The 13,895-nt window shown below is 41.5% G+C and overlaps 1 protein-coding gene across 1 annotated transcript in view; it reads right to left on the reverse strand.

The window, feature by feature from the left end:
* Positions 1-13,895, reverse strand: part of LOC128685180 (cytochrome P450 9e2-like) — a 106,336-nt gene that overhangs the window by 21,430 nt on the left and 71,011 nt on the right. Inside the window, exons 5-6 of the mRNA XM_070085787.1 lie at positions 10,283-10,343; positions 5,541-5,731 (exon numbers count right to left, since the gene is read on the reverse strand). Of these exons, the coding sequence (XP_069941888.1) occupies positions 5,541-5,731; positions 10,283-10,343 (252 nt within the window). The remainder of the gene's footprint in view (positions 1-5,540; positions 5,732-10,282; positions 10,344-13,895) is intronic.

Below are 13,895 nucleotides of genomic sequence, written 5' to 3' on the forward strand. Positions count from 1 at the left end.
GAGGTCTAGAAGCTGTCGAAACCATCACAACATTGGGCTGTCAAGAGACACAATTTGTAAGTATAAATTACCCCTGGGGGTGTTATGTCAGCATATTTCATTCGATGATGGCTGACGAAATACCTACTTGTTTGGACTCAAAAGTCCACACCTTACTGCCGATTATAGGTTGATTACAAACTCCTTGTGACTCAAGAATTGCGCAATCCCCCGATCTACAAGAAATTCGTAACATACCTTGCTCTTTGTAATGTGAGCTATGGTGTTCTCAACACCTTCGAAAGGTATCGGCGACTTGATAGAAGCTGAAGTGTCCTTGGATGTCCACGTCTTCCATTGTCTAGGAAACGCACACTGGTACACTATGTTCCACAAGATTTGTCTTTATTGTTCACAATGTATCACAAGAGAAGCTGATCACACTTCTCTTATGTTTATTGTGTTTGAGACACTTTGTTCACACTAACGCACAGATCAGTGTTCTTTGCTAGTTATCCTGGCGTCAGTGTCACTCTCCCTAGAGTCAAAGATAGTCTCGCGATGCCACACCGCTCCAAGCCGTCACTGCCCTAGCACAAAAGAAAAAATGCTGACCTAGTACCTTGCATCCTTGTCACCTCCTCGATGAAGCAAAGCAGAATGTTTGTTTCTTGCTGTCTTAAGCATAGACAACAATGTACACTATTTTTACCATGGTAATAAAGTGGGAGCAGGATTTTCCTTAATTGTCCTGCTAAGTAAGAGATGTACTGTCTCTTATAAAAATACACTTTGCAACACCGCTGCAAGGAGCAGAGGTCACTTGACTACGTGGCATAGCATCTGTGATCAATTACCCACTCTAGCAGTAAACAAGACGCTCGCCCCTTCTGAGAGGGCTTGGCCCCTCAGGGCTGAAAGGGCTGAAGGGGGCTGATACCCCCCTCCTGGAGAAAATTTCTCCACACATCAACTTGGAAACTGCATTGGTAAGAACAAAGAGACGATAGTGAAAAGCATCATGGCCTGAAGTACCTGGTTTATGAATAGGCAGAACAACAGCAGTTTTTCACAGCTGGGAAAGAACCCTTTCCGACCAATAAGTTTAGAAAAACATAAGATGACTGCGAGGGCTGACGTATGTAAATGCTGAAGCATACGAATATGAATACCAACAGGCCCAGCTGCCAGCGATCGGCAAGTGGAAAGCATTGACTCTAGTTCTAGAAACATTAAAGGAACACTGTAAGACTCTTCTCTGGTAGAAGAAACAAGTTATCTCTGGCAGACTTGGAAGAAAGAAACTAGGGCATAGATGTAGCCTCAGAGATACAGACAAGATGATTACCAATTTATGGTAGCTTCAAAAAGGATTGCTATGCTGACACCGGCAACACTAAGAACCAGAGCTGGGTTTGGAGAGTATTTGCCACTCAATTTTCGTACTTTTTTTCCAAACTGCACTCATAGAATAAATCGAAGTGACGGTAGAAATATAATCCCGCCAACAATTGTGTTTAGCATCTCGGATGGCACGTCGATCATCCGCCCTCGCTCTGTGGTACTAGTATAATGACATCGGCCCCATGCAGCACATTTCAAACGCATTACAAGAGCACATGTAGGAGACCACCAAGGCGCACATTTCTGAGGAAGACTACCTGAGATTTGAGGGATTGTATTCTAGGCTCTGGCTAAAACTGAGGACAAAAATGGTTGTAATATCTCAGGAGAAGGTTCTTCATTAAAAAGTTTGCTGGAGTAAATGACCCAATTCACCTGTTCAAAATGCCAACATAGGCTACGAGGAGGTCGAGAATATGTATGAGAAGAAAGATAGGAAAATGACTGCTGTCATGTAAATCAAGGGAGCACTGACCAGAGTGCAACTGAGGAGGAGTAAATTGAAAGATCTGTGCAACAGAGTATTTGAATGCTAGGGTAGAAATGAGCGAGAGTACCGTATTTAAAGCATGAATGAGAAGATAAATGAGAAGAGCCTCTAACTGATAACTACTAGAGTCACAGTGAGACCCTCCTCAGAGGAAATTTTAAGCATTAAAATATCCCAATAAGAGTAGACGAAGAGGTAGGGAAGAAATCAGAGATACCACATCCGTCATAGATAATGGTCGAGAAGGAGAAGGAGCAGACTGTATACGACTTGTCTACGTAGAAGCAGGTTGCATTGTAATGCAGCAAAGTACGGACAAGGACCCCGAGAATGTGGTATACCGTGCAGCACGAGAAATGCACTTTCATTAAAAGTCCTTTCAGGAAAAGAACCCGATGAATGGGATGGGAAAGAGCAGAGCACAATTTTTGAACTTAGAAACTGGGGAAAACTAGGGGAACAATACCTGAAGCTCTCCTTAGTTTCCCTGAGACCTCGAATATTCCACTGTAAATAATCCATAATCGTTCAAGAGAGTATAACAGTAACATTTTCAGGTGTCTATAAACCAGGAGCATCAGTATAGTAAAGATGCAGAAGCACTGGGGAACTAGTAAGGAGTGAAGTATTGGGATGGCATGAAGAAAGGGGGTGTGAAGAAAGGCGCAGAAGGTGAGAATGTGAAGCGTCGGAGGGAAAATTGGTGTTCATCTTTGGTGTTGTCTCCTCGATAAACACGGAGATGACTTCAATAGTTTCAGATGAAAGAGAAGTCAGGAAGAGTTGGCAACGGAGGGAGGTGTAGTTTGGGTAAAGAGTGGAAAGACAACAAAAGACACCAAAGAAGGAGTACATAGGGGTGGATGAACGTCCACAAAAGTATCAGATGCATCTCGAGGTAAAAGTCTAGACCCAGAGATAGATAGGGAAGCACATTTGGGAATGTCATGTGGTTTGGGGGAGATTTGGATGCAAATGAAGATGCAGACTTCGGAGAAAAAGGCATATTTGGCGACAATTTAGACTGGAGAGGGTGCATAGTGGTTGAAACATGGGAGTGGGAAGGTGAAGTAAGGACAGGAAGAGATGATGAGGTTGGAACCTCAGAGCCCAGGACTGTAAAAGGATTGGACACAGAGTGACTGAACAATTATAAAGGACACAGAGGTAATTGTGAAATCAGGCACCATCAAGGTCTGGGGCCATCGAGAGACCCTGCATAAAGAAAGCTGTTGTAGCCTCCCTTGGAGGCGGAGATTGGAAACTGCCATGGCATAAGAGAGGCCCTCTTTCTTTGTAAGACAACGCATCTCTTAACAAAATTGGGTAACGGCGAGAATAGGCAGAGTGTGCCTATTCTCGCCGTTAAGGCAAGAGGGAGGGTGACTGCAGGATGGCCTATAATGGTCAGTTGCACCACAGACAAGGCATTCAGTCACTGACCTGCAATATTTAGCCAGGTGGCCGAAGCACCAGCATTTTCTACATTGTTGTGGGGTAGGAATCACCTCCTGCACTTGTAGGCATTATCCCGCTATGGTAAACAAATGGTGGCATTTCACGGCTGTCAAAAGTTAGCCTAGCCATATTGCAAGGATAGCGCCCATTCCCACGGGCAGGGCGCTATCCTTGCAATATAGCGAGTATGTAAGTGTTTACTTTGAAGATTGGGAGATTCTGGAGCTCGAGTTGCTCAAGAATGTCTTCATTACACATGAGAAAGTCGCGCTGTATGATCGTATGTGGATGGACAATAGATCCACAGTGAGAATTAAGAGAGACATGCTTGCGAATCTTAACTGGTGTGTTGTCAACAACGTGAAGAATTGAAAGATTATGTGCCTGATCTGCATGTTGTACTGTGACAACGTGTGTGCTACTGTTAAGACCATGGAAGGAAATGTTCTGCCCAACATGGTGAAGGAGTCCCTTGCTGATGCTGTGGTCGGAAAGATAGTCAGTAGAATTGGTTGGAGTGTAAAAAATTTTGTCCAAGAAGAACTTTGACTCATAGAGCATAAGGGAAGGAACAGCTTAGTGGACGTTTCGTAGAAGCACGAGAGGAAACTGAGGTAGGTTCATCGGTGACAGGTCGAGGTCGTTTGGATGTAAAGTTATAGGTGGACTGTCCAGAGTCATGTACATGATCCAAAAAACGATGCATTGTATGTGAAGCTGGGAACATAGTCAAAGCTGTGCGAAGGTCAGAAGTGTCTAAAGAATCGGTCGAAACTGCACTACTATAGGAGGGTAATGGAATGTTACTGGGTTGGAAGACAAGTCCGAAGAATGATCTGAAGGAGTGCCTGGATCAGTAACGGGTTCTGCAAGAGAGTGTCCGGGAGGAGGCAAGTCATGGTTATGGGTCATCATTATAATTTTCCCCTTTTTTATTTAATTAAAAAAAAAGGGTGAGAAAAGAAAGGTGGTGTGGGGGGAATTTGGAGTGATAACTCCCAGGAGGAATGAGAGAGATTGTTTATTTCCCTCTGCACCCAAGAGAGCCCTCAGTGCAACTAGCAATCTAGGATAGCAACCTCACAGCCGCCGAGCCACGTCGGTGGGCAAAAGAAAGGGTGGCCGGTAATCCACCACAGGGCATACCTCCATTGGTCTCCAACTCCTGGAACCAACAGGCAGCTTCCAGAGATAAGCCCATCACATGAAGGACACTCTGAGCCACCCCTCCTTCCTCCAGAACTCTGGAGGGGAAACGGGACATTTCCAGATGATCTGCATTCCACGGTAAACAACGCCACTACCAAAAACCTTAATGGAATTGGATGGATATCAATACCCTTTCCCCAACCTGCTAGCTAGAATTTCTGAGGGGAAGACCCCAAAGGCCAAAAGCAGGAAATGAAGGAGAGGGGAAGGATGGGGAAAGAACAGGCAAGGGAAGAAGGGATGTGAAGAATGGGGTAGGGAAGGGGGAGATAGGGATAATTAGGTTCGGTTGAAGGAAGAAGACCGAAGGGTCCATTTCCTCAGTCCAAAAGCCTCTTCACAGAGTCAAGGAGTCCTCTATTGAAGAGATGAATATATATACACCTGTATTTTTTCACTACATGACTGGCTGCAAATTTATAAACACTCTCAGTCAAGTGTCAGTCCTCGTACCCTTGGTCGGGCAATCTTCAGATTAAAAATTTAACATTCTAATACTGTACTACATAGGTACAACATCTAGGACTGCCAGATGATGGGCTCGATGTCTGGCACTCCAGTATTCATTATGCATTTTTTCAGGACGTTGACCAGTTTTAGAAGAAAAAAGACCTATTTATCATTGCTAGTTTATGGGAGTCGGGAGGTTCTCAACAAAATACCCAATTTCCATTCACAGTTGTAGATCATACCAAACTGCCGAGATAAAAGAATTTCCTGGAGAGAGCATTAAGAATCCGATGACCTCCAACCCACAGAAATGTTACAATAGTTATTACAAATATTACTTTTTAGACAAAATATTCTATTAAATTTATATTCTCTGAACACATACACAAATTTTCACAATTTAGTATTTGTGTGAAAAGAACTGACGAAGACTGGCTACTGACTTACTTGCATTGTGAATAAAATGTATTTAGATTCTTGAACAATAATAGAGATTAATTTAAAGCAGAACAATAACATTGAAAGCTGAGACTGAATGCATTAAACTCACCAACACAGTTTCTGGGTCCAAGACCAAACGGTAAGTAGGTACCACTGATGAGATTATGCTTGTTGTCAGGCAGAAAGCGGTCTGGATTAAACTCTGTCGGGTTTGTCCAGTACTGGGGATCGTTTTGAAGGCTCCAGATGGGTATAGTGACCATAATTCCCTTAGGGATTATCACGTCTGTGCCAGGCAGGCTGTAAGATAAATAGATTGTAGCAGGTAAGTGTGCAGCAGGTAGAGTGAGTAGCAGGTAGAGTGTGAAGTCAGCACATAACGAAGCAAATTCAGTATATGGCAGGTAGAGTGTGTAGCTGGTAAAGAGTATGGTAGGTAGAAAGTCTGGCAAGGTAGCAGAGTGTGGCAGGTAGAGTGGGTTGCAATAAGACCTCAGTAAACAGGTGATATCACAATATGTAAAACAAGCATCTGCAAAAAAAATAGTGAACATCTAAGCGGTCTCGTGATTTCTCACGTTCTCAAGGTCCATGAGTATGTCAAAAATCAAGCAAGCGCATAATTATCTCTAAGTCCACAGTAGGATTTGAACCTACACACTCTGCATCAAGGCATGTAGTACTTTGTGAAGGTTCGAATTCCGGTGTGTAATAAGAGATAACATATATATAAATATATATATATATATATATATATATATATATATATATATATATATATATATATATATATATATATATATATATATATATATATATATATATGTATATATTTATTTATTTATTAACACATCGGCCGTTTCCCACCAAGGCAGGGTGGCCCGAAAATGAAAAATTTTCATCATCATTCACTCCATCACTGTCTTGCCAGAGGCATGCCTACACTACAGTAATAAAACTGCAACATTAACACCCTTCCTTCAGAGTGCAGACACTACTTCCCATCTCCAGGACTCAAGTCCGGCCTGCCGATTTCCCTGAATCCCTTCATAAATGTTACCTTGCTTACCCTCCAACAGCACGTCAAGTCCTAAAAGCCATCTGTCTCCATTTGCTACTGTCTAACTCGCTCACACACGCTTGCTGGAAGTCCAAGCCCCTCGCACACAAAACCTCCTTTACCCCCTCCCTCCAACTTTTCCTAGGCCGACCCCTACCCCGCCTTCCCTCCACTACAGATCTGCATACTCTCGACGTCATTCTACTTTGTTCCACCCTCTCTACATGTCCAAACCATCTCAATAACCCCTCCTGAGCCCTCTGGATAATAGTTCTGATAATCCCACACCTCCTAACCTCCAAACTACGGATTGTCTGCATTATATTCACACTATATATACATATATAAATAAACAAACACTATCTCTGGCCGAAGGAGACTCGAACCTACGAACCTTGGAACAAGGTACGCAGTGCTTTACCATTCTCACCAAACTGGACCAATACCTTTGCGTCCAGCTTGCGCTAGACGTTGATCCAAGGCAGCCAGCTTTCAGATAGAAGGCTTACAGCTTTTCATCTCATCCCCTGCATGCATCGACCAACTAGAGATTTTAACAATGCAAGGAATTCGCAAGAGCAGGCGAAATATACACAAACACTGATCTCTTGCGAATTCCTTGCATTGTTAAAATCTCTAGTTGGTCGATGCATGCAGGGGATGAGATGAAAAGCTGTAAGCCTTCTACCTGAAAGCTGGCTGCCTTGGATCAACGTCTAGCGCAAGCTGGACGCAAAGATATTGGTCCAGTTTGGTGAGAATGGTAAAGCACTGCGTACCTTGTTCCAAGGTTCGTAGGTTCGAGTCTCCTTCGGCCAGAGATCAGTGTTCGCCTGCTCTTCGCCAAGGACGAGCCCTTGGTTTTCCCGGAGGTGTAGAGAGGTTAAAACCAAATGCAATATATATATATATATATATATATATATATATATATATATATATATATATATATATATATATATATATATACTATATAGCATTACGGGCTGGCTTAAAATTAACTTAAGATTAACTAAGCAGTGATGAAATCAGTGATAAAACATTAATGTAAACAGATTACTATAAAGCACAAGTGAGTATTACAAAGACAGGTCATATGGTTGCATTCAGTCATATGAAGGATTCTGTTAGGTAGTGTATTTAAAAAATAATAAAGTTAGATTCTCTACACCTCCGGGAAAACCAAGGGCTCGTCCTTGGCTTCTCGTTATGCCTGTCGCCCTTGGGCACAAACCTCTCCTTTCCTGCCTAGAGAAGACGTATGTAGTGTCATCTGCAAATAGTGTGGGTTTGAGTAATTGCGAATCATTTGGAAGGTCATTTATGTATAGGAGAAAGAGAAGAGGGCCAAGGACACTTCCCTGTGGGACACCAACTGTAATTGGTTGCGCAGAAGAGTTTGCCCCATTTGCGTACACATATTGGCTTCTGTTGCTGAGGTATGACTTGAGGTAGTTGAGGGAGTGCCCTCTTATACCATAGTGTGACAATTTTACGTGGAGCAAGTCATGGTCAACTGTATCAAAAGCTTTACGTAAGTCAATGAAGATCCCCAGTGGGACTTCTTTTTTCTCTATTGCAGTGTATATATGTTCTAGCATGTGTATAATAGCATCATTAGTATTTTTATTAGGCCTGAATCCAAATTGGCAGGGGTTGAGTATGTTTTGGGAGATAAGGTAGGAGTAGATTCGTTTATGAATTAATTTTTCGAAGATTTTTGAGAGAGGGTGTAAGTTGGATATTGGCCTGCAAATTGTTGTCACATATTCCATCATCTCATTTACTGATTTCCCTGCCAGTTCTCTGTCCCACTGAACTTCATACAGGAAGTTACTCATGCCTGTGTAGTCCGCTCTCATGTAGTTTGTCTTCGTTCGCCCTGCCCTTCCGGCTTCCCTCTTCACTTGCAACTCCGTTATGTATTCAAAGATCACAACCACGTTATCGCAAGCTCCGAGGGGCATTTCATATGTGATGTCCTCAATATCTCTATTGCTGAAGGTGAATACTAGTTCCAGTATCGCTGGTTCGTCCTCTCCTCTTTCTCTGGTAGTCTCCCAAACTCACCTGTATGTGTCTGCAGGGGTCGGGTCATTGCTCCTGGCCCCGCCCCTTCACTGGTCGATACTAAGGCACTCTCTCTCTCTCTCTCTCTCTCTCTCTCTGCTAAATAGGCTTTATCATGGATAAAGGATAATTGTAAAGGGAAACAGGGTAGTGTGAGGGAAGCACAGAGACTGTTTTGACAGCACACATGGGTTAATTTTGTCTTTCTTCTCTGTATATTATCTAAAAATTTTATATCTATTCTCCAGTATGGAGATTAGAAGTGAGATGCAAAATCTACGAGGTCTTACTGATGATGTTTAGAGCTGTAATATAACCTCTGGAGTTCTGTTGCTTATACTTCTTGTTATAAAACCAAGTAATCCGCTGGGCTTATTTCACATATTTAGGCGCTGCAGTTTTGGCCTCAGGTTGCTGCTTACCATAAATCCCAAGTCCTTTTCACATTCTGTATGGCCGAGTTATATATTATTTTGTTTATAAGTGCGATGTTTATTTATATCCCATGGATTTAGTGCTGTGCATTTATCCACATTCATCTGTAGCATCCGCCACTTTTCTGACCCCGACATTACCTTGTTTAACCCTTAAACTGTCCAAACAAATTTACGGTCACATGCGTAGTGCTCCAAAAGTAGATATACGTTTTTTTTTTTACATATTTTCAAATATAACAAAAGAAATAACGTACATCAAAGTTTTTTTCACGTTTTCAAATGTAAAAAAAAGAAGATCTACGTTTTTTTACATACTTTCAAATGTTGAAGAAACGTAGATCTACGTTTGGACAGTTTAAGGATTAAATCCTTCTTAAGTCCACTGGCAGCTTTCTCTGAGTCTGTTATTCTCCCTATTTTTGAGTCATCAGTGAATTTATTCATATCACTCGTTATTTATCTGTCAACTTTTTTAATGTCAATTATGAACAACTATTACAATCACTGGTAGCAATTTCATGGCCTGTTGCATCTCTAAGTAACCACATTAATTATTAAAGAGCAACTGGGCAATAATGGGCAAGGGTAGTTTTTTTTCTATACTTGTATATTCCTCACTACTATATACAGAATTTACGAAGTTTAATTAGCTGTATAACACTACTGACATAGCAAAGAGCCATTCATAATAAGGAAGAATAGTCTAGATCAGCGTAAGAGAGAGTCTGCCTCACAGCCAAGCTGGCTCAACTTCACCTCTTACACTATGGGACAATTAATACAGTAGTGGGGCCCAAAAACGATATTCTGAGTTGCCAGTTCGGCCAGCGAACTGGCAACTCAGAATATAGTGTGTGATGAACGTCGAATGCATAAAACATACTCGGTATATGACACAACAATATGCCTAAAAGTGATCCTTGTGAGGAAGGTAGGGTGAGTGTGAGGAAGGTAGGGTGACTGTGAGGAAGGTAGGGTGAGTGTGAGGAAGGTAGGGTGACTGTGAGGAAAGGGTGAGTGTGAGGAAGGTAGGGTGAATGTAATAAAACTAAGAAGAGTATTAAGAGAGAGGGAGAGTGAGTGTAAGGGAGGCAGGGAAACTGTGAAAGAAGCAGGGTGAGTGCAAATGTGAGGGTGAAGCAGGCTAAGAAAACAGCGGCAGACTGTGTGAGAAAGAAATAGTTTTAAAACAAATACCTTCGTATAAAGACAGTGTACTGACCTCTTAAACAATACACACTCTTACTTGCATATTTGAGTGCAAAATACAGCAATTGTTCCTACCAGTAATCCTTAGTGCACCGCCTCTCCGTCACGGCTGCTGGTGGGTTAAGCCTCAAAGTCTCTGCAAATACAAGAGTTCTACTTGAGTGAGATGTAGGTACCATTAGCACAATCTAGTGCTCACTTGAACTTTCGTTCCTCTCTTCTTCTTCTTCCCCACCCTTAAGTAAGTTCTTAGAAGTGACAAATTTAGTTATTCTGTATTCCTGCTACCTCAGAGGATACTTGACAATTAACTGTGCACCAGGTCTTCCCTCTGCTTGCCTTGAATAATGATTTAACAATAAAATCGTTTTAAGGGGATTCATCATCTTCTTGTACGTACATGGACATGAAACTTGATATGAATATTAATTTTGGGTCATTACTGAGATCTGTTTGATAAACTTCTTAAAAGTTCATTTTAACTCGATATTTTTTCTGTCATTTTTAATTAATACACAATTTTTGTTTTTATATTTTGTTAAAACCATATATATTACATACATAGGTCGTAGATACAATGCATTTAAAAGTGTGTAACCAAAGATATGAAAGTCATTATTTAATCGATATACAATAAGTATCTCATTAATCACATAAGTAATGAATTATAATATCCATCACATACTCTGGTTCACCTATTCTGCACATCCCTTCACATATTCATCCTACATCCCCCACTTCTCCCCGCCTAGTTTACATATTACATGAAACTTGCACAATAACACTACTCTGCACATACATAAAAACAATATACATAATACATCATTAGTAAAATCCTTGTCAAAAGCACGTTAACCATGTCATGTATTACACAAATTATTACACAACCTAACAAGAAGACTTTCACATCTATGCTTCTGAACCTTGTCCGAGGGATCAGTACACATTTTAATATACACATGATTCCACTTTTTATGTAATACCAAAAGATTATAATTCCATCACCTTCATAATCAATCTTCCAATTAATCTTTTCCATTTTGCCTCTAGGACCATTACTGAAGCACATACACCTCTATAATACAAAAATATCTACACGTAAACACCTAACATACCTTCACATCCTAGGCATGTAATTTCCTATGCTCACAAAAATTATGAATGATACTGACGCAGTCATACATATATATATATATATATATATATATATATATATATATATATATATATATATATATATATATATATATATATATATATATATATATATATGTAAGTAGTACTGGAGGCGGCTCAGTGGCTTCTGCGGCTCAGTGGCTTCCTTTTCCTGAGCGGCTCCTCCTGAAAAGGGCTGCGGCTGAGTGGCTTCCTTTTCCTGAGTGGCTCATTCCTGAGTGGCTCCTTTTCACACCTACATGCTAATGACCTTGACCTCGCCCTCGAGACCACCTCACCCTCGAGACCACCTCGCCCTCGAGACCACCTCACCCTCAACCCCCCCTCTCCCCCCACGCCCCCACCCACGACCCCCACCCTGCTACCTCCCGCCCTCGCGCCCGCCCACGCCCCCCGCGCCCCCCACCCACCCCGCCCTTGCGCCGACCCACCAGCCCCGCCGCGCCATTGCGCCAGCCCGCGCCCCTCGCGTCCCGCGCACTCGCGCCCGCCCGCGCCTTCTGCTGCGCCTTCTGCAGCGTCGTCCGGATCGCCCCCGCTCCCCGAATTTTTTTCCGATTTTTTTCAATTTTTTTTTAATTTCATTTTCTTATGATCTCCATCTCCTCGGATCAAATTTTTGAGGTTCCCCCTCCCACTTTCACCCCCATCCCAATTTTCTCGATAATACAAAGACTCCATCTCCTTGGATCAAGTTTTTGGGTACCCCTCCTTTCACCCCCAAAATTTCTCATCCATCTCCTTGGATCAAGGTTTTCTCGATAATACAAAGACTCCATCTCCTCGGATCAAGTTTTTTGGATTCCCCCCTCTGGGTATAAGCATTCAAAATGCTTATACCCACTTGCATCCCAAATTCCCTGCTCCAATTCCTCGGATCAAATTTTTCTCGAAATCAAAGTCTCCATCTCCTTGGATCAAGTTTTTCTCGATAATACAAAGACTCCATCTCCTTGGATGAAAGTTTTTTCTCGATATCAACAATACCAAGACTCCATCTCCTTGGATCAAGTTTTTGGGTACCCCTCCTTCCACCCCCAAAATTTCTCCTCGGATCAAATGTTTCTCGATATCAACAATACCAAGACTCCAACTCCTCGGATCAAGTTTTTAAGGTTCCCCTTCCCACTTTCACCCCCATCCCAAGTATTTCTCCTCCATCTCCTTGGATCAAGTTTTTTCTCGATAATACAAAGACTCCATCTCCTCGGATCAAGCTTTTCTCGAAATCAAAGTCTCCATCTCCTTGGATCAAGCTTTTCTTGATAATACAAAGACTCCATCTCCTTGGATCAAAGTTTTTCTCGATAATACAAAGACTCCATCTCCTCGGATCAAGTTTTTGGATTCCCCCTCTCAGGGTAAGCATTCAAATGAACTCCTCCTATGGGGCATGGTACTTTCTCTTACTACAGGTCTAAACAAGTGTGACGTCACCCCACCTGTGTTTACTCGGCGGTCAGTGACGTCACGTGATGACCTCACACATACAGGCTGAATCTTGTCGACTTCCCCCTATGTCAGTGACGTCACGTGATGACCGCACACACAGGCTGAATCTTGTCGAGCAGACATTAACTTAAATTGCAGGATAACACTATTTATTATACAACCAATGCATTTCATATACAACATAGGGAAAACGTTTTCACTCTTAATCCAGGATAACCCAAATAATTTCACATTTTTTTCGTTAATACCCACAAAAATCCACAATTTCTTTACAAAATACAACACAAGTCTAGACATTTTTCTCGTTTTAACTATTTCACCAGAAAAAGTCACCACATCACTTATAACCACTTTTCGATTAATTCACTAGTCACAATTTTACATATTACGAAGTTAATACGCACACACACCTCACTTTACTTTGAACACCTTCAAAACACTCTCATAAATCATTTGAATACTCACAAAAATACCTTTGAACATTTCCAAACAACACTGAAACACTTCCAAAATATCATTTTGAGTACTCCCAAATACACCACTGAATACTACTAAAACACCACTGAATACAGTCAAAACACCAACAAAATCACCATAAACTAAGATCAACATAACAGACTAACACCCATCTCAAATCCACTAAAATCACTGTAACCAAGATATTCACAAAATTCTATGACCACCTAGCCCACACACACACACACACACACACACACACACACACACACACACTTTTCTCAATATCTCTTAAGAAATATTCTCTCATCGAAAACCTTTATCATCTCACTACAGAACAACCCCAAGATTACTTCGAACACTCTCATAAATCATTTGTATACTCACATAAACACCTTTGAACATTTCCAAACAACACTAAAACATTTCCAAGACAACATTTTGAATACTCCCAAATAAGATTTATCATCTCTAATTTATCTACACTTTCATATTTCATTAAATTACAACTCATCCCCCAAAACTCCTCCCTCATTCTCCAGATTTTTACAACAGTATCACAAAAACTAACTCAGACACGTTACTTTGAACAACACCAAAAACA

Source organism: Cherax quadricarinatus, chromosome 1 (assembly GCF_038502225.1).
Source record: "Cherax quadricarinatus isolate ZL_2023a chromosome 1, ASM3850222v1, whole genome shotgun sequence".
Lineage (NCBI taxonomy): Eukaryota > Metazoa > Arthropoda > Malacostraca > Decapoda > Parastacidae > Cherax > Cherax quadricarinatus.